The sequence below is a fragment of the Ochotona curzoniae genome, unplaced genomic scaffold (genome assembly GCF_017591425.1).
Source record: "Ochotona curzoniae isolate NIBS_2020 unplaced genomic scaffold, NIBS_Ocur_1.0 contig_2235, whole genome shotgun sequence".
Classification (NCBI taxonomy): Eukaryota; Metazoa; Chordata; class Mammalia; order Lagomorpha; family Ochotonidae; genus Ochotona; species Ochotona curzoniae.
The window spans coordinates 1,847,780-1,872,570 of NW_024465384.1; the positions used below are offsets into that span (position 1 = coordinate 1,847,780).

The 24,791-nt window shown below is 51.6% G+C and overlaps 1 protein-coding gene across 2 annotated transcripts in view; it reads right to left on the reverse strand.

Annotated features, from left to right (window-relative positions):
- The window catches only part of IQSEC3 (IQ motif and Sec7 domain ArfGEF 3), a 72,326-nt gene that overhangs the window by 22,646 nt on the left and 24,889 nt on the right, over nucleotides 1–24,791 (reverse strand). The window contains exons 3-6 of one of the 2 annotated variants that reach the window (XM_040972243.1): nucleotides 15,077–15,362; nucleotides 2,754–3,650; nucleotides 2,473–2,708; nucleotides 329–490 (exon numbers count right to left, since the gene is read on the reverse strand). In XM_040972243.1, coding sequence (XP_040828177.1) covers nucleotides 329–490; nucleotides 2,473–2,708; nucleotides 2,754–3,650; nucleotides 15,077–15,362 — 1,581 coding nt within the window. Of the gene's footprint in view, nucleotides 1–328; nucleotides 491–2,472; nucleotides 3,651–15,076; nucleotides 15,363–24,791 lie in introns of both variants that reach the window. The other variant, XM_040972242.1, reaches the window with a different exon arrangement.

A 24,791-nucleotide genomic window follows, 5' to 3' on the forward strand; every position in this document is an offset into this window, starting at 1 on the left:
GAGGGATACAGATGCGTTTCCCAGGCAGTTGGGCTCAGTGCTGGCATAGCCCTGTTCTTTCTGAGTGCCTTCCGGTGTCTTTTCTCTTGTGATAAAATCTCCTTGGTACGTCCATGATGCTGGGTCCTAGCACAACTCAATCAATGACCTCAGAGGGAGGCAAAGGCTCATCTTGTGGGTGTGACTGGTTGAAGACCACGTGATTCTAGCCCCATGGCCCACCAGGAAGCTGCTAGAACTGGAGGCAGAAGTGACTGTGTGGAGGACCACACAGGCTGTGTGGCAGGTACAATAGGGTAGGGGTTACCGAGGGGCGCAGGGCACTCACTCCAGCACGTCGCGGTTGAACTGCTTCTTGCTGTTGCCCAGGAACTCTCCAATCATCTGGCGGCTGAGGCCCTTACGCTGTAGGAGGAAATGGGCCACACCGATGGGGGTGTCAGGGATGAAGCCACGGGAGATCAGGAACTGGATGCCCTTGTCCGGGTTTCTGGAGTGGGGTCGGGGTGGGCAGAAACAGCAGAGAATAAGCAGCCTAGGTTTTCCCACCTGAAAAAGTGCCTACAGATGCTTGCAAGCTAAGTTGGCAGGAATTGTCAGGATCCTGCCCACAGCACAGGTGTCTCCCAGGCAAGCGTCTCTCCCTGAGGGCCACCTGCAGGGCTCCATCCCCAAGGACGGTGAGGGATAGGGGTAGGGGAGAGGGGAGGAGGGGTCATCTCTTAGGGTGAACTTGTCAGGTGCTGGAGGACCCTGCTCTGTCTCTGCCATCTCCCAGACCCGCCCAGTGGCCCCTCCTCCCTTCTGGCATCCCTGTCTCCCACCACCATGCCCTCCTTTTCTCCTTGTTCTTCAACCCTGTGGGGCTGTGTCATAAGGTGGCTGGGCACAGCGCCTCCGCAGATCCTTGCAGTTTGCTGAGTTGTGTCTCACCCACCTGGGAAAGGGTAAAGGCTGGAAATATAGGGTGAGTATTGGGAACGCTTTAATGGCACTTTGTTCTTTTTAGGAAAAGTTGTTATTGTATTTTATGGAAGTATCAGCTGCAACATGTTGCGGGCGGGGGGATGTTTTACCAAACTGGTTACCCAAAGTTTGAAAGTCACTGCTCGGGGGAGTGTGAGGTCCAGGTGAGCTTTCTGGGAGATGTAGTAGTGGATTCTGTGGATAGGGGCTTGCTCCCAGAGTGAGGTAGAAGAATAAAACCACAGATTGAGCCAGACAGAACTGGTTTCCTGTTCACCTGTGTGAGCCCATTTTCTTGCCTGGAAAACACATGAAAAAAAAAAAAACCCAACCCAATCCAACCAATAATCAACCCAGCTGTAACTATTGTTGAGAACTTGGCAGGTGCTGTGTATCAGGTGAGCTCTGAACAGCAGGGGTCTCCCAGCAGAGGAGCTGCCTGGGCCCAGAGGGGGTGTGCCTCATTCTTCCTTGATGGTTACAATACCTGGCACTCAAGCAGGCTCAGGCAAAGGGAGAAGTGAGCGCACATGTGGGTTGCAATGATGTCCCACTTGGGGCTTGGAAGCAAAAGGGGAGTGGGGGATGCTAAGGCCTGCCTAGGCTTTGTGTGTTTCTCAGTGGTGGTGGTGTGTGTGCGCGCTCACGCATGGGCTTCCATGCTTGGTGCTGGTGCTCTGGTGGCAGAATGGTCTATTTATTTCGGGGGTCTTGAGCCCTGGCAGTCTCTCATCTCCCACCTTCAGCTTCTATGCTTTCTCTACCTCTGCCTGCCTCCCACTCTCCTTCCTCTGTCACTCCCTCTGTTCTGCTCTCACCCCATGTTCTTCAGCTGGGGTTTTGCGCCTCTCCTGCACTGTGTGCCCCATCTCACCCACCCTGGAGATAATTCGACTTCCCCATCTTTGCAAGCCCCCTCAGTGTTGGTTTCTGCTGGGTGCTCACACTGCCTGTACTTGTGTTTACTTAGCTGTGGGTTTTCTTTATTTTGCTTTTCAAAAACCAGTCTTAAAAGTGGCCCCAGGCTATTTTAAGAAGTTCATGGAGAAATGAAATTAAAGAGAAGTTGATTTTGGTGCCAAAAACCTTGAACAAATCTGTGTATATGAGGGATATTCAAAAGGCTACAGGAAGTGCATCCCACACACGCACACAAAATGACGCATGGAGTTCAAAGGTTTTCTTGGCAGCCAAATGAAATTCTCTTTTCATTACACTTTTCCACAGACTTTTTGGAGCACCCGGGTAGTTGGGAAAATCTGTGTTGGATGTATTGATTTCCTGGCTAACTCTTCTCAAAAGCAACTTAAAATGGTGAAAAATAAAGACTTTTTCCTTTTGGGGTGGGGACCGCTCCTGAGGGCTGTGGAGTGCTGGGATAACTTAGTCAACCAGCTGACACGTGCTGGGCGGAGGCTGATCACAGCCCTAACAGCCACTCCCAAGCCCAGCTGCCGCCCTCGGCCCTCGTTCCCCGTGCCCAGCCCTTCCTCGGGGCCCACGCACATGTTGAAGAGGTTGAGGCCAATGCGGTAGAGCCGCTTGCGGAGGGTGTCAGTGGAGAGCGTCGGCGACTTGCAGCTCGCGGGATTTTCGCAGTGGTATCGCGGCAGGCTCAAGATCATGGCCTGGAGTGCTTCTTTGGAGGTGGACGCTGAGGCTTCGGAGCCCGACTTGGCCGATTTGGTGGACGCGCTGCTGCTGCTCAGCTGCTCCGAGGGGTCTCCCACGTCCGTCTCGACCTCCGCCTCGGCTTCAGCCTCAGCCTCGGCCTCAGACCCGGTGGCGCCTCTGCCAGCGGCCTCTGCCTCCTCCTCCTCTAACTCCTGGGCCTCGACCTCTGCCCTAGCTACTGTCTCCTCTGCGGTCCCCAGTTGGTTGACGCCCAGGGCTTCGCTGGTCTCTGCATCTGCACCCAGATCCTCTATGGGTGCTTCCCCCGCGTCCCCCTGGCCCGCAGGGGGGACCTCAGGGGCTTCCTGCCCAGCTGCCTCGTCCTGCTGCTCGGCTGCCCTCTCTGCGGATTCTGCGGCGGCCGGGGCAGCCTGCGTGCCCAGGCAGTTGGCCACCGACAGGGATGTGGACGAGGAGACAGAGATGTTTTGGTTGGCGATCTGCACCGTGACGTCCCGGAACGCCATCATGAGGGTGCTGCTGTGGCCCTGGGACAGACCCCCAGGCTCAGAGGCCTCCTCGCCGGGCCCTGGGCTGGCTCCTGAGAGCTCCCGGCTCTCCGCTTCCAGGCCAGGAGGACCCCCGCCAGCGCGCAGAGCCTGGTGGATCTGATACGCGCCGCCCTCCTGCAGAGAGCACATAGTCTTGAGGCTCCAGGTGCTGAGCGCATCGTCAATGGATTTGGCCAGGGACTGCACCTGTTCGCTGAAGGAGTCCTCCAGCTCGGTGAGCGCGCCCGCCAGGCCAGGCGGCAGGGAGGGCGCGCGTCCCAGCTGCAGCCCCATGAGGCCGCAGCCCTCCATGAGCGCCTTCTCAGCTGCCAGGCTCTCTGCCGTGGGCGCCCGCACCTTGCGCAGGGAGATGCGCCGTGGCAGGCGGCTCTCCAGGAGCGAGTTGCGGATCTTCTCGAAGTTCTTGCTGAGCTGGTATTGGCGGAAGGCGGTTTGGATGGTGCAGGCGGCGCGCCGGGATACCAAGTGACCCCCGTACTTGTGTTCTAGCATTTCAATCTGCAGCAGGGAACAGAGACAAGGTAAGAGAAGAGTGGTACCGTATAAACCCCTTTCCTCCCAGACTGCACTTCCGCCGGGCCCAGGAGCACACACCTGGGCTCTCTGACGCAGAGGCCTGGGTAAGGGACAGAGGAGCTGCTGATGGTTCTTGGATATGGCTGCTGGGGGCGGGGGAGGGTTATTTTGAAATGTTTCTATCTCAGGCAGCTGCTTGCTTCAGCAGTCCAGCTGCTACCTGGGAAGCCTACAGCCCATATCCCAGCACACGGTTTGAGCTTTGACTGCATTTCTGAGTCCAGCTTCTTGCTAAGGCGCACCCTAGAATCAAGTGGTAAGGATTGCGGTGCTGGGATCATTGCCAGCCTCGTGGCGAGTTCTGGGTCGAGCGCTAGGGGCGCCCTGTCTCAGCTTGGCTCAGTCCCTGAACTAAGCATTTGAGGATTGAACCAGCAAGAAGAGTCTCTCTCTCCTCTCTCCTCTCTCTCTCTCTCTGTGTGTGTTTCTGCCTTTCAATTTAAACGAAACTACATAAATAAAATGCTTGCATCAGTATTACACACATAAGTATTTATATATTTATAGATGTTATGTGGCTCTTTGCATTAAAATGCCTTACCAAAAGAAGTGACTAAGTTAGATGGTGCTATAATAACGTTAATAAAAATGGCTGGAGCTGGGTGATGGCTCTGAGGAAGTGTGTGACTGCTATTTCTGCTTCCTCGCACCATTTAAAGTGATAATGAACAATTACACAGAAACGCTGGCCCTCCAGTACAGCTGATTCCCCGCGTAACCACTCTGGGGTCCTTCCTTTTCCCCAGGGGGAGCAGGATAAGGTTTAGTGCTGTGCTTTGAACGTCTCTGCCATCTCAATATACGTGAATTTAGTGGAAAGATGGGTGCATGTCTCTGAGGAGGAGGAGTTCCTACAGGACCTGCCATTACATGATTCTGGTCGCCTTTGTTCTCCATGATGGGAACTTGCTGACCAGGGCAGAGTGTGGGCCGGCTGGGTGGTGCCACTTCACCCAGGCAGGTCAGAGCCCAGCAAAGCTTTTGGCATGGGGTGAGTTTGTCCTGGAGTCCTTCCTTACTAACTCTTAGGTCTGTGGCCTCCTCTCCCTTAAGGTAGCTACCTCTCCATCAAGTCCTCTCAGTGAAGAGCTGCAACCCTCTCCCATGATGAATGAATGGCCAGTAGCATGTCATGCTGCCTGAGTTGCACCCAGGCACGCTGCCAGTGTATTAAGTGCTAGGCCAAACACCTGCTCCCTTTATATCTTAAAAAGATTCATTTAAAACCCTTGTAAAGTATTTATTTTCATTTTATTGGAAGGGCAGAAAAAGACATGGAGTTTCCATCTGATGTTCATTCTTCAGATGCCCTCAGTAACCAGGCTGACTCAGGCTGAATGAAGCTAGGAACCTGGAACCCAGTCCAGGTTTCCTTCTGGGGAGACAACAACACTAGTATTTGAGGCATTCTTTACTGTCTCCCAAGGTTATGCAGAAGCAGGAAGCTGCATTAGAAGTGGAGGACCCCTGGTGCAGTAGCCTAGTGGCTAACGTCCTCGACTTGCATGCGCCAGGATCCCATATGGAGACCAGTTCGTATCCCGATGGTCCCGCTTCCCATCCAGCTCTTTGCTTGTGGCCTTGGAAAGCAGTTGAGAACAGCTCTAAGTCTTGGGACCCTACACCCATGTGGGAGATCTGAAAAGAAGCTCCTGGCTCTTGGCTAGGTGCCGGCTGTTGTGGCTACTTGAGGAGTGAACCAGTGGATGGAAGAACTTCCTCTCTGTTTCTCCTTCTTTTTGCCTTTCCAATAAAAATAAAGAAATGTTACAAGAAAAAAAAGTGGAGGACCCAGACCTTGAACCACGCACGAAAACATGGGTTGTGAGTATCCTGAGCATCTTAACTGCTGTGCCCAAAGACTGCACCTAGAGGATTCACTTGAGGAGGCCACATCCACCAGGATGACCTCAAAGTCATCCAATTGGTCACCTTATTCGAAGAGTGAATGCCCATGATGCCCACTAGTTCTGTCTACACTCACAGGGGGTGGCTTATGCAGGATATGTCCACCTGGGATAGGAACATTGGGGGCTGTCTTTAAAATGCTTTCTGCCATAGCAATTGGTCAGTTGTCAGTTTCTTATTTGTGCAAGTCTGACCTCATATGCTCATAAGAAACATCCAAGGGTGTTCCAAAAGCGCCTGGGGAAAAAAAAAACCTAACAACCCAGAGTTAAAAGATGCATTTGTTTTTATGGAAAGTGATTTAGAAATCCATGCATAGCTTTAGTTTGTGATCTGTGTCTCCCATGAACTTTTAAAAATGAGAAAACCAGACATAGGTCTCTGTCTCTCTCCTTTTTGTTTGTTTTTGCACCAACCTAGTTCCATTTTTTTCCCCAGAAACTATTTGAAGTGCCCTCATGGATACTTGCCTCAGAGGCATTCTGATCTTGCTCAAGTAGAAATCATAGTCAAAGGAAGAGAATATTAGAGTTCATGTCCTCTGCTGAATTCTAGAATGTTCCTGGAGGCCTACAATGCAGATCTGTCCTCCCAGCAGAAGTGTAAAGAGTGAGGAGGAACTGATCATTTAACTGCTTCCTTGTATCTCAGTTTCTGTCTCCCTTCAACTGGTAGCTTCCACAGGTACCATGAGAAACTGAACTCCAAGCCTCTTTCTCGCCCTGCTTATGTGTCCCTCTAGGGAAATTTAGGACCAACTACTTTTTTTTTTTTTTTTCTTAAGGGATGCTACTGGGAACAAAGTATGCAGATAGGAAATCCAGTGCTTGAGGTGTGAATGGCAAAGTAAAGGGGTTCATTCCCATGGCCTGGTGGGGTACCACTTGAAGGCTCAATGCCCGGGCACCACAGGAATCTCCTGCTACACTCACTGTCTATATTTCTTCACCTGCTGTGGGAAAGAAAGCCAGAGGTTAAATTCTTCAAATCAACTCTGCCACTAGACTTGAAAGCACAAAAAGGCCGAGAGACTTTGCTTGACTTTGGTTTACTGCTTTATCCCACATGTGTAAACGATGGCTGGTACTAAGTAGCTCTTTAGTGAGTACACATAGAATAAACTAGAGAGTTTATTTGCAAACTATGCCCTTGCCACCTGCCTGCCATAAAGATCTCCCCCGGCCATACCACAGCTCCGTTTGACTGCCCAGTCTCTGCTGCATAACCTAGTCTCCTTCTAGTTCCTGTCTATCCCGTCTTACCCAACGAGATGCCACGGCCTTGACTTAAGTCCCAGATGGCCTGACCCCTAACCCCTTCCAGTTCCTGCTACCACAAGGCTGCTGAAATGGCTTTTACACTGGTCAGCAGTAACCTTCTGCTCGCCAGTTCCAACAGCCCATCCTCAACCTCTCCATTCTCTGTGATTCTTGATATTTCTGCCAGCAGCACTCATGACCTTGTCTGTCTTGTTTTTTTTTTTTTCCTGGCTCTATGCAGCAACTTAATCCTGCATTCCAGCTGCAGAATGTGTGCTGGTGACGGGTCATACGCGAGTCATCTCCCATTCTCCATATACAGTTTAATTATTTCCCCATACGCTTCTGGTGGCTTCCCTGACTTCCCTGTTGGAAACCACTAAGGGAGCCCCTGTAGTCAGTCAGTAACAACTAATTAAGAGCAGAGCCTTTGTGATGACTCTGAATACATTTTACAGGCCAGTTGTCTTCCCACCTCAAGAGCCCCTCTGTGATCAAAATTTCCCCCCAGCTTGAATGGGCGTTAAGATGGAAAAATATCCCGCTCCTTTCTGGCTGGCTGAACTTGGCCCCGTGTGTTGATGTCTCTGGTTCTCGCTTTCCTCATTTGCTACATGATGGGACGCCTGCTGACTTCAGTGTGTGTAAAGGATGAAATCACATCACAAAGCATGTAGCACCCGGCACGCAGCAGGTGTTCGGTAAATGGTGGCTACTTGATGCCCACAGCGATGATGCGAATCACTCTCAAATCTCCATTTCTAGCCTTGTTCTCAGATCTACCTTTCTGACCTCATGGACCCATCTCTCTGCCTATGCAAGCATTATGCTTTCTCCACCTTGCATAATTCAGTCCTTGTTGGCATTTTTATCTGCTTTGGCTCTTCCACTACTATCTGGGAAACTTGTGTTTGTCACCCTCAAAGCACTACAGTCCCCAACTCCCAGTACTTTTTGCAATTATCCTTGACCTTTGTATCGGCAAGTTTGTTGTTTGCTGGCATAGCTGTCAGTTTCCTGCTTGTCTCCTGCTTCCTTCTCACTCCTACAATTCACCTGACACCATCAGGCTTCCATTCACCCACACCCACATGGGAGGCCTAGAGGAAGCTCCTGACTACTGGCTACAGACTGGCCCAGCTCTGGCCATTGCAGCCATTTAGGGAGTGAACCAGTGGATAGAAGACCTTCTTTCTATCTCTTCTCCTCTCTCTGTAAAAATCTGCTTTTCAAATAAAAATAAAATAAAAATCTTAAAGAGTTAATTCTAGTTCTAAAACTATTGAAATTCATGTCTATGAGAGGTCTTCCAAAGGTTTATAAAAGATACATATCATGAAAAAACTACACTTCAATAGTGGTCACCATACCTGTCATGGCATCCAGGAGCAGCACACAGCAGGTGCCTGGCATGGAGCTTGCAGAAGAGTTTGAGTCTAGGTATCGGCTTATCACCATTCCTTCCTATCAGATGGGTTCTACCATGCAGCCCTGGGCCTGCTGCGCCCCCTGCTAGCACCACACCTCACTGCTTCTTTCCCAGCCTTTGCAACTCTCACCCTTAGCTGTCACTGCTGTGTCCCTAGTGGCAGCTTCCCCCATACCCCCACAGGCTCTACATTGGTATCTATGTCCTTCATGTCCAGTGTTGTTCCAGACTCAGGACTGGACCTGCACAGCTATTTGTGGACATTAACTGTCCTAAGCTGCAGGAGAAATAAAAATCCCGACTCTTCTTGATTTTAGTTTGGATTCTCCATCCCTCCTACCTCTCCATACAACACCCCATTCTCATGGGACGTGAAGACCCAGGTCACTCCCTCATTCCTAGTAAGCTCTTTCCATGTCTCCCAGTCCTGTTGGTATTAAGCAGGGCCATGTCAGTGAGTGAGGCAGACCGAGTGGAGAGGGTGTTGGCCTTGGGCAGGGAGACATCTCTAAGCCAAGGAGGAAGTTACAAATCGTGGGTAATTGCTGCCTTGCCTTCTTTCCAAAGAACAATCTCTCAGCTTCTGCCAGGAGCCACAGAGGAAGGGGGCGGCGGCTCTGTTTCCCTAATGCGCCTCTCAGAGCTCATTAGCACTGGCACCTTTTCAGGTGGCTGTGGCAGCTGACCCTGATGAGGAATGCAGAGAGATGTGGCAGGCCTGGACACGGTGGAGGTCCTTGGGGGGGGGGGACACAGAAGTTGGTTGGGGATGGGCTTTGTGGGAATGGGGGCCAGGCTGTGTGGGGCTCTCCAAGTTGAGGTTTCTCCCTGGAAGGCAGTGGAGCATTGTTTGCTCCAGGGTCTCCAGAACCAGACAGGACAACTCTTCCCAAGAAACTGAGCAGCAGGGAGTCTGGAGAGGCAGAGGAGTCTGGGTTGGACTTCAGGGTCCCCTAGAAGAGGGGGCCTGCATGGGCAGGGCTGGGAGCTCCTGGAGGGCTGCTGGGCCATGTCTGCTCCCATGTGCCCACCTCCCAGTCCACTGTCTGATGCATGCACAGTTAAGTTATCAAGAGTGCACAGCACTCTGGGAGCAGGCTGCCCTTGAAGCCTTTGCAGGTAGGGATGGGGGTGTGAGGAACCTATGGTGCCGCGGGACACAGAAACTGCTTTTGACAGAATGGTTCTGGGAGTCCCCAGCTCAGGCTGTTCTAGTTGCTCCTGTGGGTCTATGGTCCATGCTGTCATGACCAGTGATGGTAGGAGGCAGCCACAGCCTCCTGGTCTGTCCCAGGCAGTGCTGCAGCTGTGTCTCAGTCTTCTCTCTGAGGGGTGACGGGGCAGCAGAGCCCACCTTCCAGGGATTCCATGAGCTGGCATGGGGGAGAGCTGGCATGCGCCTGATCCAGCCATTCTGGAGAGATGTGGAGGATACTTTGAGGACTGGGGTTTTGGCATGGGCTGTCCATAGGCCCAGCACAGGGCTGGGGAAAGAGTCGCTGGTGACACTGTTCTTTGGATTCCTTGTCATGCCTTCTGCACCTTCAGCTTATTCTCTGCAGAAAAGTGCCCGGAGCTGTCTATGCCCATGGTAGAAATCTCACCTGCCCAGAGAGAAGCAGCCTGAAGTCACTGCACTGCTCTTTGGACCCTGAGACTTAGGGAGGGTGACTGCTGTGGCTCAGCAGGCACGCCTCGATGTTACTGATTCCAGCACTATGGCCCTGCGGCTGGGGCAACAGAGACAGTTCTGGAGTTGAAACAGCCCGGATGAGTGCCAAGAGTCTCTCAGTGGTGGTGACCAGGACTCAGACTCCCTGGAGAACTTGAACTTATTTGGAAGCAAAACCTGGGGTCTGTGTGGGTCACTTCCTGAAGTGCCCATGGTGACTGGCTGCTCCCTCCCTGCCTCTCTGGATTGTATCCCCCCAGGACCAGAGTTCAAGGAGGGAAGAGAGTCAAGGGCAGAGTAAGCAAGGGGGTAGAACTGAGTCCCTCTATTTGGCCCCTGATGTAGACGTTAGATGTTGTCAGGTCCTGGTCTCCCACCATCTCCCAGCCTCCTGCTTGTAGCTTCAAGTGTCCTTGCCTTGCTCTTACTAAAATTAACTCAATCAATCAAGAGTGGTACAACCTACCCTATAGGGTCTCTGGACATATGACTTGTGAGGTCACCAAACTCCTCTGGCAATGACATCCTGATGGTTGGTCTTCTGTTGATAGGTTTCTTTGCCAGGGACCCCTGGGCTCTAATGAAAAAGTCACCTACACCTGCCCATCACCAAAACTCCATAAAGAGCACAGCATTGCCAACATTGAACACAACAGGCCACTCTGGAGCCCCTTTGACCCCCCCCCCCCAGTGGTGCTCCTGCAGGTATGCAACAGATGTCTGTTCAGCTTGTCACCAACCCCAGACATAACACCGAACAGCATCAAGTAAGCAGCCACAGGTCACAGGGAGTCCTTTGCCCAGGCTTGGGACACCTGTGCAGACACCTAAGTAAGAGTGGAGACTGCTCAGGTCAAGTGGGACTAAGGAGATAGGTGGGAAATGCTCCTGGATGAAAAGTGAAAAAGCTGTGGAAGGCCAGAACAGAAAGCATCTGAAATCCTGATGAGAATCAGCAGGCAGGGGAGGCGTGCACACAGTGAGTCCTGCATTGACTCCTGGGAGCTGCATGATCAGCTGTGTGCTCTGCAAAGATGACTCAGCGCTCTGTGCACATGGGGCTGTGAGAGATGCCACTCAAAGCAGGGGAACCTCAGGGGATACCTCTCCCACCTCCCGGGGAGCACAGACAAAAGAGGCCATGACGGTGGCAGGCTATGAAGGCAAGAAGACACAGTGGGACAGGGAAGGTGGTGGAAGTTGACCTCAACAGGGACTGGGGACAGAGCCAAGGAGACCACTCCTGGGTTCTGGACTGGTTGGTAAGATGAGCCATGGTGGGTTGGTGGATGAAGATGCTACCCAAGACCCTTTGTAGCTCAGGACTTTAGGGTCCTCTGTGTGTGTGTGCGCGCGCGAGCGTGTGTGTGTGTGTGTTGTTGGGGAGGGGTTGTCCTAGGGTCAGGATTCTAAATCTAAGACCTCTGAATGACTGGAAGACTCCCACTCCGGTCCCAAGCTGCATGCCTGCCCCTTGCCCCGTTTCTGTGACTCAGCTGTGCTCTTCCCAGCCTTCGGGAATCTTCTTGGTGTCAGGTGTTGAGTCAGACACTAGGGAAATGGGGGTCGCTTGGTAATACACCCTGCCTTCAAGGAACAGTGGAGTATAAGGGACCAGGGGGTCTGGCTGAGAGCACTTGTACAGCCTGGGGAGAGCATGAGGGCTGCCAGAGAGGAAGAGACAGAAGCCCCAAAAGCAAGAGAAGGCAAGGGTGTTGAGGGGAGGAGTGATTTCAGAGACAGAGGCAAAGGGAATAGGACATAACGTCCCAAAGGGACACAGTGGAAAATTGGCTGATGTCAGAAGAGAAGGGAGCAGAAGTCAGTCTCTTGCAAACATGTGCTCCATGCTGTCCATGGTCTTGCTATAGCTCCTCAAACCTCTTCTAACCTCTTCTTCCCACTCCGACCCACTGTTGGTGCAGACAAAAGAGCCAAGCTGTACACCCTTCCCCACCACCATTGGACTTGTGTATACCCTACCCATTCTCACTTTCCTGACCCAATTCTATCGACTTGATAAGCACAGATGTCCACGGCAGTGACATTCCTAAGTAGCCTGTGACCCAAATTAGTGTGTCACCTCACCCAGCCAGTCCATCTTGAAGGACTTGTCCTGCCTCGGGCCAAGCACACCTTTTCTTTAGTGTCACTGTCTGTATGTTCCAGGAATAAAGCCATTACCTCTTTGGGAAGCAGGTCAGGAGCACCTGTATCATTTCCTGGTGCTCTTCCCCCTTGCTGCTTTGTGCATCATAGTTGCAAAACCACTCAGGGAGATTTTAACCCTGTCCAAGACACTCTGCCAGGTGCTGGGGAAGGACACAAAAATGCTTGCAAGGTACTCTCTTAACGTGCTGGGGGAACTGTAGAATTTGGAGAACTCCATCACCTGCATGGAATGACCAACCAGATCACCATGTAGCTTTCTTAAGGGGTCCTGAGCCAGCTCCCACTGGGCACTCCCAGCCACAGGCCATTCACTCCTCACAGGCAGGGCTTTCTGTATGTCCAACAACTCAGAGAGTTGATTCAGCTAGCACCCTCTTGTCTATAGCTTTTGCATCTTGGTGCCACTGTTTTCACTTGGGATGACAGAAAATACATTAGGGGTGGGCATTTAGCCCAGAGGTTAAATTTGGGATGCCTATATCTCGTATTACAGTGAATGGCTTTAAGGGCTGGCTCCATTTCTGAATCCAGCTTCCCGCTAATACGCTAATAAGCTTGAACGAGTAAGATGATATGTTAGGGATTTGTGACCCTGCCACACATGGCAGAGAACCAGATTAAGGTGTAAGATCCTGGCTCTGGCCTGATCCTGTCCCAGGTGTTACAGACATTCAAGGGGGTGAAGTAGTTGGATGGAAGCTCTCTCTGTCTCTCCCTTTCAAATAAAATGAAAATAAGTCAAGTAAAAATATATCTAGTTCTCATTTCCTCCACCAGCCCTTATCTTTTTATTTTAAAACTTTATTTATTTGTTTGATAGTTGCAGAGAAAGAAAGAGAGAGAGGAGAGAATAGAAAAGAGAGAGAGAGAGCGAGCGAGAAACTGTCATCACACTCGTTTACCCCTCAGATAAGCACAATGGCCAGGTTGGGCCAAAGCCAGGAATCAGAAGCTTCTTCCATATTTCCCAAGTGAGTGCATGGGCCCAAGCACTTGGGTCATTCTCTGCTACTTTCTCAGGCACATTAACAGGAAGCTGGATTGGAAGGGAAGCAGCTGGGACATGAACAAGCACCTACATGGGATACTAGCATTCCATAAGCCACAGCTAGCCTTTCCATGCTTAAAATGAGTTGTCTCTTCTGTAGTTTTCCCCATACGACCTCAGTCCATTCTGTTCTCCTTTAGAAGCCTCAGAACACTTGTCCTGTTCAGTGCATCCTTGGAATTAAATAGGTTCTAGACAATGCCTGACCATTGGTGTTCAGTGTTATTCTGGGGCTTTCTTTAGCTGTCTGAAGGCTGCTAAAAGCTGCTAATGGCTGCTGATGGCTGTGCTTCTGCCTTGGCAGCCCCTTCACTTGCTGGTGACTGCTGGAGCTTCCAAGTAGCTGAAGCACTCAAGTTTTCCTCCCAGGACCCAGCCTGCCCATCTAACATAAGTCCTGGGGGCTTTCTGAAGTTAAGAGCAAAACTTTACTCTATTTCAACGGACTTTTCTCACTTAAAGCACTATCTGTTCTGATGGGTTTTTAAAACCAAAAAATCTTGGGTGCTATCATCAAGGCATTAGCTGTCCTTCTTCAGCCTCTTGTTGCTGGAAAGTCTGGTAAATGTAACGCTTATGCCTCTCTTCCAGGATTTATCTAAAGGATTGATCCAGACAGGACCAAGGAGAGCGCTTTACTCACCTACCCGGAGACTGGCTCTGAGAGAGAAAATCTGTTCGAGAACAATCCATCTAACTACACTGACACTTAATCCACACACACCTATCTTGCCCACATAGATATCCTGGGGAATTTTGCCAAGTGCTTCACAGGAAGCCAGGTGCACTGCCTCCAGCTGCCTCTTCAGGATAAGGCTTGGCAGCGATGCAGAAAGCAATGTTAGTTTGACTCAGTCCTAGTGACCTCCCACTCTCTTTGTGTCCTATTCTTCACCGTGTCCGTGGGGCTAGGGAGGGGCTCTTTAGAACCTGCTGAGCTTAGAGCCCGATGTGCCTTGGAGGTGGTTCAAGGTCTAATTCCCAGTTTTACTAATGAAGAAACCACCATCCAGAGTGCTGAACTGGCATTTCCAAAGTCACACGGCTGAAGAATAATGCTTGGATTCCACTCCCAGTCTCCAAAATCAAAGCTTCCTGTCCCCCCACCCCCAGTTAAAGTACCACGTGTTCACATCTTTTTTCCGAGCAGGCGCACACGCATGTACACACGCATACACATGAGTGGGTTGATCTCTCTTTGGGTCTCATAACCATCCACTAAGACACACCATGACTTTATCTTTTTTTTGGGGGGGGGGGAGGGTAATTCAGTGAGAATCAGCCCCATGACTGATTACTCTCATTTCATGTTTTGCAGAATGGACTACTGAGAAGAATACTAGGGAGACTCGTCCCCCAATCCAGGGGATTCAGTGCTTCCTATCCCCAGTCCAGCTTAACCTCAGGAATGCTTAGTCTTTCTGGAGGAGACCCCTGTCTCTGTATCATGTGGGACTGTGTGTCCCAGGCACTGAGCTTGCACATGGGCATGAAGCTGGGCTCACTCTCTCCTAAGCAGTGAGTGGAGGTGGGACTTTTAGCACAGAGCCACAGGCAGCCTGCACTTTGGGCTCCTTGCACATGGTGAGAGTCGCAGAGCTCCTGGTCCACTGCCATGGGCCTGGTACTGCAGCAGTCAGAGCCTGCACTGTTAGGTCCCTGGTGGTAGGCTAGGCAGAGTCCTGGGGCTAGCTCTCTGAGGACCTGGACTCCAGGGAAAGGCAGATGAGGGAGCTGCACAGGGCAAAACTGTGTCTGAAGCAGAGGCAGGCCTGGATGGGGAGACCCTGGAGCCCTGGACAGCCCTTAGGTCAGGGCCCCGGCACCACCCGCCCCACCCCCCTGGGAGGCCCTGGGTACCTGTTTATTCTTTAAGTCAAGGGAGAGCTCGTAATCGGAGGCGGCAGGGGCGTGGGAGCAGAGCGCCGTCGCCTGGGCAGGCTGCTGCTGACCAGGGGAGCCCATGTGCTGGGGGCCGGCCCTGGGGGAGGCACCCCCTGCCCCTGGCTGCTCTTCCTCCTCCTCCTCCTGTAGCTCCTGGGCTTGAGCCTTCGGGGCATGGGCACTGGGTCTGCCGGCTGCCACCGCTGCCGCTGCCACCACGGAGTCCTCCATGCCCCCACCGGCCTGGGCACAGGAGCCATCACTGTGAACAAAAGGCAACGGTGCTCGGTTGGGGGAGAGGGGTGAGAGTGCCTGTGGGTGCAGGGTGGGGGAAGCCTCCCAGGTGGTGGGGGCTATCCCTTCTTGGGAGGGGCTGTCATGTTAGGGGAGAGCCCTCAGCAAGTGGTAAGTGGGAAGGGCGTGGAGAAGCTGAACTAGGCACAACACCCCAGGTAGAGTAGTGGCTCTGGTGGGGGCTCATGAACCCCTGCATAAAGCAGAGCCATGAGGGGTGATCCTCTGGGCTCCTGTTGGGGCCCAGCATCCTGCTGGCTGTGTGACCTCATGACACCTCTTCCCCATTTGTAAGATGAGCATATCAACAGCACCTGCCTTACAGGACGGCTGGGAGACAGCCACATTCCACTGGGCCTAGCTCATGGCCTTGCTTGCTCTCTGTTGCAATTATCTATTGTCCTGCTCCAAGACTGTTGGCTCAGCTGGGAGGGAACTGACTCCCCACTGAACCCATTCCATCTTTAGACTGAACCAGTGAGTCTAGGAGAAGGAGTGAAACAAGCCTGGCCTGGGATAAGCTGCCTGGGACTTGTGGGTGCTCGGAAGAGTTGGGGCAGGGTGAGGGCTGGGACTCAGGGAAGAGAGGCCTCCATGCCCTGCTGGACTGAGGGAGGCACCTGTCCCTCTCCGGCCCCTCTTCTCCTCCCACAGGGTCACCGGCTGGTGAGTCAGGGCTCTGCCTTCCTGCTATACCAAAAAGTCCTCTTGCTGGCTGCAAAAACAGCCAGGGAACCGGCTGCATGTTCTAGAGAATGAGCTCACTCAAACCACTTCTGTCACCATCCACTTCGGAGTTGTGACCCTCTCCTCAAGACCCAGAGCTCAGCCACCTCCTCTGGGAGGTCTTCCTGGGTGGCTGCAGCCGTCATTTCCCCCAAGCATGTGGAGCTGTCCCTGGAGGGTAGCTATCTATGCCACAGAGGAGGAACAGCAACCTGCTAACAGGATGGGCTCAAGCTGAGCCATACCACTGTGTCGCTTTGGCCAAGCCTCCTTCCTCTGTAGGATGAGGGTGCTGACCCCCCAGCACCTGGGGTGTGCTTGAAGTGTAAAGGCACTCGCACATGGAAGATGCTCTGCAAAGATGTGCTCAGCTCCTGTCTCCCTTGCCCAGAGGCCAGGGGCTTTGTTTTTTTCCCTCCCTGCTTCTCATTCCCCAACTCAGCACTGGGAGCTTTGCTGAGTTGGGTCAATACTTGCTGAAGGGTGATTTTAAGGGCACCCCAGGTGCCAGGTGAGGTCTGTAAGGAGCCTGAAGGTCATCCAGGGCAGCCTTTCAACTACTCCTACCCCTGCTTCTTCTTAGATGAGCCCGGGGGGGTGGGGCTTTGGGAGGGACAACCCTAAAGCATTGGGACCTCCTGTGCTATGGGCCTCCCAGATCCCTGATGAAAAAGTGTTGGAAAGAGTAATGTCCTTCCTTCATTCCCTCCTTCCTTTCCTCCATCCCTCTCTTTTTTTCTCTCCCCCAACCTCCCTGTTGACGTGCATCATGGCAGATGGCCATAGACTCCCTCCTCACTGCTCTGGCACAGAACACGGCCTTGGTATTGGGAAGACTTATGACTGTGAGATCTTGGACATTCACCTGATCTCTTTACCTGCTGCACAGACATCTGTGTAACCACTGCACAAGGTTACTCCAAGGAACAGAAAGCAGCACCTGGTGCAGCTCTTGGCACACAGGGGTCCTTAATAAACAGTGAGAATAGTGGTGGTGGTGGCTTTTTAAGCCAGAACCCTACAGCATCAGTTCCTAAATTAACCCTAGAAAGACAACACAGTAAGTTCCAAAAGGCAGGAAAAATCTCTCTGGTTGTCCTTCTGGTCGGCTTCCTCAAACTGGAGCCTCCTCATAGCCTTCTCCAGCCCTTCAGATGGACCGGCTGCTTTTAGGTTCCTGCTCACTATGGCTTGTGCACCAGGCTAGCAGTGCAATGAAGAGGCCTTGGTCTTGGGGACTTAAACTTGACCCAGCCCTGGCTGCTATGGTTGGTCACTCGGAGACTGATTCAGAAGCTAGAAGGGTCTCTCATCTCTTTACCTGTTTCTCTGTATAGAGAGCTTGGACTATGTCTACCTTCCTGAGGTTAGGCTGATACCCGTGGAGGGGCACAGGTACCTGCAGAGGTCATCCTTATGCCAGGCAATCTGGAGATTGAGTATGAGAAGTGAAAATCTTGAGAAATCACAGGGCAGGGGATGGGTAGCTGCCTTGGGAACATAGCAGGTACCCAAGAAAAGGTGTCTTCCCTGCATGCCTGGTCCTTCCACACCTGTGACTAACCTGGGGTTCTGCAGACCACCCAAGGCTGTCTGTGTGCTCCACCTTGGAGCCTGCCTTCTAAATTGTATTTGCTTTCATGCCAGTCCTTTGTTCAGAAAACCCCTGTCCCCCCTCCCTGCAATGCCTACCCAGCCACAGTCTGACACCGCTGTCCCTCTCTGGCTTTACCTTGCTGGGTGATGTCTCTAGGTCTTTCATGCCCTCTCAGGCCAACAGCCTTCTCCAGGGACTTCTTATCTGAAATGACCTCTCCTTCCTGTGACTCTATCCTCTTGCCTATTCCTTTATCTGCCATGTCAACCAGGACCAACATTTGGCTCAGGGGTTAAGCCACCTGAGTTGAGAAGCTGCATCCCATATCTGTCTACTGGCTTTGCTTCCTGGCTCTGACTTGGTTTCTGCCCAGGCAGACACTGGGAAGCAGCGATGATGGCTCACATGGTAAGTTCGTGCCAGCCTTGCAGGGGGACGTCTACTGGGTTCCCAGATCCTGCTGTTGGAGGCATTTGCAGAGTGAACCAGCAAACACTTCACTCCACTTCTCTCTCTTTCATTCACTCAAATAGATTAAAATTAAAAAATTATTTATTTTTATTGGATAGGCAGATTTACAGAGAGGAGATACAGAGAGAAAGATCTTCTACCCACTAGTTCACTCCCCAAGTAGCCACTGAGGTCAGAGCTGAGCTGATCCAAAGCCAGGAGCCAGGAGCTTCTTCTGGATCTCCCACATGGGTATAGGATCCCAAGGCTTTAGGCTATCTTTTATCTCCCTTCCAGGCCACAAACAGGGAACTGGATGGGAAGTGGGGCAGCTGAGACACAAACTGGTACCCATGTAGGATTGCGGTGTGAGGCAAAGATTTAGCCACTGAACCATTATGCTGGATTCGGGTTTAAAAATATTTTTAGACTTCCTGTCCCCAGGAATGGTAGGTCCCACTGTCCTATGTGCTGTGTTTATCCTTAGCACCTGCCTCTGCTTCTTCAATGGCCACTTTGTGCTCTGATTAGTCATTGGTATGTCTCTCCTCTATCAGACTGAGGCATTAGCACCTTTTAAGGATTTGTCGATTCATGGGAGAGAGAGAGAGAGAGAGAGAGAGATTGACTTCCAATTTGTGGGTTCATTCCTCAGATAACAGCCCGGGCTAAGCCATATGGAAACTAGGAGCCTGGAACTCCATCTTGTTCTTCCATAGAGGTGGCAGGGGCCTAAGTACCTGGGCCAAGCGTGTTAGTAGGAAGCTGGGTGGGGAGTGCAGAGTAGTGAGGACTATAAGTCCTACTAGGGTGCAGGACACAGACATCCCATGCAGTGGCTTATCGCACTGTGACACAATACCCAGTCATGTGTGCAACTTTTTATCATAGTGTGCTGGTTCATAAGATGTGTTAAGCAAATGACTATGGTATTCCACTGAATGGATGGATATTATTTAATCCCTACTATTTTCTCAGGGTAGGCTTTGTGATCTCACACACACACTACTTCCAGGACCATCTTCCTGCACAGTTGCCGAGAGTGCTGTGGGAAGTTGTTTCCGGCTGGCAGCCCCAATCCTGAGACCAGCCCAGTTAGGGATCTTCTCAGCTGCAAGGAGCCTCTGGGCCCAAGTCTCACCCTTCCCAGGGCTGTCCACTGCCCATGGCTGGCGGAGGTGGTGGTGTGAAGGTTCCAGTGTTGCTGGCTGATGGGGGAGGGTGAGTGACACAGTGTGACAGTTAATCTCACTCCAGGGCTTCCAGGCTCCCCTGGGATGGGCCTTATGGGGTGTGACTTCATGCTGTGCGCTCCCAATTCTTTCTTCCCAGGGGTATAGATCCCAAGGGCACCCCCAGTACAGCGTTAGCACACTGAATCCCCACTCTGCTTTCTATAGCACCCAGGTCACAGAGGCTCCCAGGCTTTTCCCCTCCCCTCTCCACTCCCCTCCCCTCCCCTCCCCTCCCTTCTCCTCTCCCCTCCCTTCTCCCCTCCCCTCCCCCGTTTCCCCTCCCCTCCCCCGTTTCCCCTCCCCTCTCCTCCCTTTCCTTCCCCTCCCATTCTCTCTTCTTTCTTTCTCTTCTTTCTCTTCTCTTTCCTCCCCTCCCCTCCCCTCCCCTCCCCTCCCCTCTTCTCTTCTTTCTCTTCCCTCCCCTCCCCTCCCCTCCCCTCCAAGTACAGAGCCAACTGTGCACCTGTGTGTGCCCAGGAGTTTCTCAGCTTTTCCTTTTGCTGCTTTTAGCTGCCCAGGGGGACACAGTCTCTCGTTATTCTGAGCTCTCCGGCCTGCCTCCTCCTGGCCTGGTTATGCAATGTTTGCAAGGGCGGGCACTGAGATTCTACCTTCCTGGACCACAGACCTTTCATAGGTATGTATTGACAAAATTTTGCCCCCCCCCCCCAATTTTTATGCCAAAACAGACATACTTTTTATCTACTTTTTGCTGGATGTACTTCTCTGGTTCTGAGTTCTTATCGGCGCTCACCAAAGGAAAGGTTTTTGACAACCCACAGGCTCCTATGGAAACCAGAGGGGTGCCCGCTGCAAACAAGAGCCCTGTCTAGGACCAGGAGCTGGGACAGGCAGCAGAGGCAGTGGGGTAGGACGTGGGTCTGGTCATTCATATCTTTACTATGAGCATGATTGCCCATATGCCCCAAATCTTTGCCTTTCTGGATAGCAGGCAGTAAAACTGGCAGCCAGTGGGAAGCTATGCCCACTACCATGTCTTTACCCCCGGGTCCCCCCAGTCTTCCCAGTGACCTCTGGGTGCTGGTTTTTGGCCATTCCTTGAGTTTGGGAGAACATTTCCTTGCAGCCTGTTGGCCAGACCTGAAGGACATTCATCCTAACCTTGAGCTCCCCCAATGGGTCTCTTGGTCCTCACAGCCTCTCTCTCAATCTCTCTCTCTTTCATCTTGGGCTGTTGTCTCCAGCCAAAACTGTCTCCAGGCCAGGCACAAAGACAACGACTGCAGACAGTCTCCTCCTCTGTTCCCATCACTTATCATCCCCAAGGAGGCCCAGAACCTCTCTCTGGTGGGCACAGCTCGGTGGTCCTGGTGGCCACACGAGACGGCGAGTCCCCTCCTGCTTGCCATAATAGGAACTCTAGGAAAGTGGTCAGTCCATTCTATGAAAGTGGTCCGCCCACTCTACGGAACTGGGCCATCCTCTCTATGGAAGTGGTCAGTCCCATTTTCCACAGCCTCCTACACCACTGCAAAGTCTTGACAGGCAGCAGCTTGCTCCAGCCCTGCTCCATCAACAGCAGCCTTGCCTGGCATAGTCTTTAATTAGTAGAGAACTCTCAGACATCTTTCTCTCCCTTCCTAAGGCCTCCGAAGGTGGCAGGATCACGAATGGCCTGATCTCATTACTGTAGTCCTGTGGTGGCGGATTTTCATTTTTCGGCTTTCTGGAACTGCTGGAAAATTCTTGCTTGTGCCTCAGGTAGACTTAATGAAATCAGTAAATCATTTTCATAGTTAAAAGACAAAGGAAGGTGTGTTTTTCAGTAAAGAAAAGCAATCACAACAGGTGTCTTGGTAACTCTCTCAGTTCCCTATATCCTCTGGTTTTCTGTCCAACAAGAAGTTTCCAGTCAATGAAACCAGGCCACCTCTGCCTGAAAACTGGGCAGAACCGTGTTTGCAAATCCCAACCAATCACAGACAGCCAGAGAGATGGCTTGGCTTGGACTGATGAGATGTCAGTTAATAAAGCCTGGAGCTGAATGGTTTTCTTTCCCTAACACTAGTCCCTTGCTGATCTCTCACTCCTCATGGCTGCTCTGCTGGCTTTACTGACTTCTGTATGGAAGCCAGATGAAGCCACATACCCAGGTAGCGTGCAGGCTAGGAAAGGTTTGGCTTCTTTGTCCCTGAGTCACACACCAGGCCTTCTGGGGGTACTCACCCTGAGTGGTGCATTGCCCCATGGTCATGTGGATCCCATGACACCGCCCTCTGCTGTTAGCTGAGAGGGATGAGAGGGCTCAACAGACATTTGCTTCCAATCCCAGCTCTTGCTGTCACCTGCTCTCTGATCCTTGGCATTCACTGTCTCCATAGCCTCAACTTCTCTGACTGTAAAATGGAGCCATAATCTTTCACAAGCTTCTCCTGAGAATGAAATAAGATCACACTTGCATAGCACAGAGGAAGAGCTCCATACATAATACCTGGCTTTCTCTTTCTGTCCCTCACTGCTGGGAAACCCACCATAGAAACAGCGTTGGGAGGACTCCTCTAATATGCAGCTCGCGCAAAGTATGGGGTCTGAACACTGCACAGCCCACAGTGTGGACAAGAGTCCCTTACGTGCCATCTGGTCACAAGCCAGGCCAGTTTAGAGGGTGGCTCAAGACTTGGGAGAGGAGACACCTGCATTGCTAGCAACTCTTCCTCAAGCTCCAGCTCAACTCCTGGTTGTTCCACTTCTAATCCAGCCTTCTAGTAAGGAGCCTGGGAAGCTAGCAGAAGATGGCAGGTGAACCCCATGTGCTGGTCTCTTGACTGTGGGTTGGCTCATCCCTGGCTATTGCAGCCATTTGTGGGATCAGTTAGAGATAGAAGATCATTTTTTTTTTTTTGATCTCTCTCTCTTAGTCACTCTGTCTTCCATACAAATAAAAATAAATCTTCAAGTACAACATCAGCAGAAGATCTGGGAGGGAAAAATCACTTAAGGAAATTGGGCAGACAGGTAAATTTCCCGTCCCAAGTGGTCAGCCACCTATGCAAGAGATCAAAAGTTTATGACAAGGGAGGCAACACTGTCCTGAAGCAGATACAGCCTTGCCTGTGGCACTGGCATCCTGCATAGGTGCTGGTTTGAGTTCCAGCTGCTCTATTTCCAACTCAACTCCTTGCTAATGTGCCTTGGAAAGCACAGATTCTTGGGCCCCTGTACTCACACTGGAGACCCCAAGGTAGCTCCTGGTTCCAGGCTTCCAACTGGCCCATCTCCAACTGTTCTGGTCACTTGGGGAGTGAACCAGGGAATGGAAAAATCTCACTCTGTCTCTACTTTTCTTTGTAACTGTCTTTCAAGTAAATAAGTAAATCTTAAGCAAACAAACAAACAAACAAACAAAAACAGAACAAAAGGAAAAAACAAAGACTGGGGCCAGCATGGTGGCACATCAAGGCAATTCTCTACCTGCAACATCAGCATCCTATTTGAGTGTGCCGGCTTATGTCCTGGCTACTCCACTTCTGGTCCAGCTTTCTGCCTCTGTCCTGGGAAATCAGCAGAGAATAGCCTAAGTGCTTGGGCCCCTGCGTTCATGTGGGAGACCTGAAGAAAAACTCCTGGCTTCCAATTGGTTCAGCACTGGTCATTGGAACCATTTGGGGAGTGAACCAGTGAATGGAAGACCCCTGTCTCTGTGTCTCCTTCTGTCTCTGTAATATCTACTGTTGAAATAAAAATAAGCAAATCCTGAAAAACAAAAGCCATGACAAGTGGAATATTCCTAACATTTTCTCGAGTCATTTACTAGCTTCTCTCCCTTAGTGCCAAGGTCCTTGGATACAGATTTTGCTGTTGGAGTCTCAAGTCTGTCAAGGAGGCTACAGACGGAGAACAGAGCAAACAGCAGAAAGTGTTCATTGGCACATCTCTGTGGGGGCTGCCCCAGGCACGGAGCCAGCCCCCAGCAGTCCCAGTGCACAGCGCTCTTCCCTCCTGTGCCTGTGGGTTTTGTCCTATTGGGGTCACACCTGAGTCCCACAAGGGGCTAAAGACAGAGAGAAAGATCTTCTATCTGTAAGTTTACTCCCCAAGTGACCACAACGGCTGAAGCTGAGCTGATCTGAAGCCAGGAGCCAGGAGCCTCCTCTGAGTCTCCCACATGGGTATAGGGTTCCAAGGCTTTGGGTCATCCTCAATTGCTTTCCCAGGCCACACACAGGGAGCCAGATGGAAAGTGGAGCAGCAGGGACACAAACCAGGGCCCAAATGGGATCCTAGCGTGTGCGAGGCAAGGATTTAGCCACAGAGCCATTGTGTGGGGTCCTGAGGTTGGGGCTTTCAAAGGTCAGATCAAGGACCCTCCTAGAACGAAGAAGACAACATGGCCTAATCAGATAACACATGCATATGTGCAACCTTACAGTGCCCTTCTAGCATTTGAGCACCTGGTTGAAGGGAGCCAGAAAGGACATTAAGGCAATGGCCTGCCTCACCTGGGGCTCAGTCTTTGGGTGTGAATCTATGGGGTTGCATGGCTATGCACACTAGGTTGCTTCCTGATAAAAGCCCTAGTGTCCTGTGTTTCTGTCTGAAAACCTCTCTACAAGCTCACCATCTCATCCTTTGAACTGCTGCTCTCAACTCCTCCTAGGCCCTTAAGGGGACACTGAGACCCTCCCAGGGCCGCCTCCAAGCAGAGCTGGACGAGGCTCAGGGCCAGCGGGCAGGTCAGGCTGAAGGAAACCCTGTCCCCCAGGGCAGAAGGGGTGAAGACCCCATCAAAGGCACCAGGGTGAGTGGCAGAGTCCTAGTAGCTTCCTGTGGCAGACAGGGGTGCCATGTGTGCCCCCTAGGGTGGGGTGTACCTGGAGCAGAGGATATAAGGAGGGAAATGCAAGCCATCAAGCCAGGAGGAGAAATATGGAGATGAATAAAACATCACGAGGTTGTCCACTAAATGCTAACTGGTAAATTCTATATGACTGGATCTACTTTCTTATCTTCATGTTTCTTCAATTTCCACATTCCCAAGGACTGGCAAGTGCACACACATACACAACACACAGACACACAGACACACACAACACACACACAACACACACACACACACACACACACACACACACACACACTCTTTATAATTAGAGGAAAGGGGTGCTATTTCAAATCCAGTGAAATGGCTGGGAGATTTTTCTCTTGCTCTCTCTCTAAACAAAAAGTGTCCAGCAACACACACACACACACACACACACACACTCTTTATAATTAGAGGAAAGGGGTGCTATTTCAGATCCAGTGAAATGGCTGGGAGATTTTTCTCTTGCTCTCTCTCTAAACAAAAAGTGTCCAACAGCAAGTATATGAGATGAGGTTGTTTTTGGGGTGCACTTGGGCTCTGCTCACAGCTCCAGTTGTGATAAGC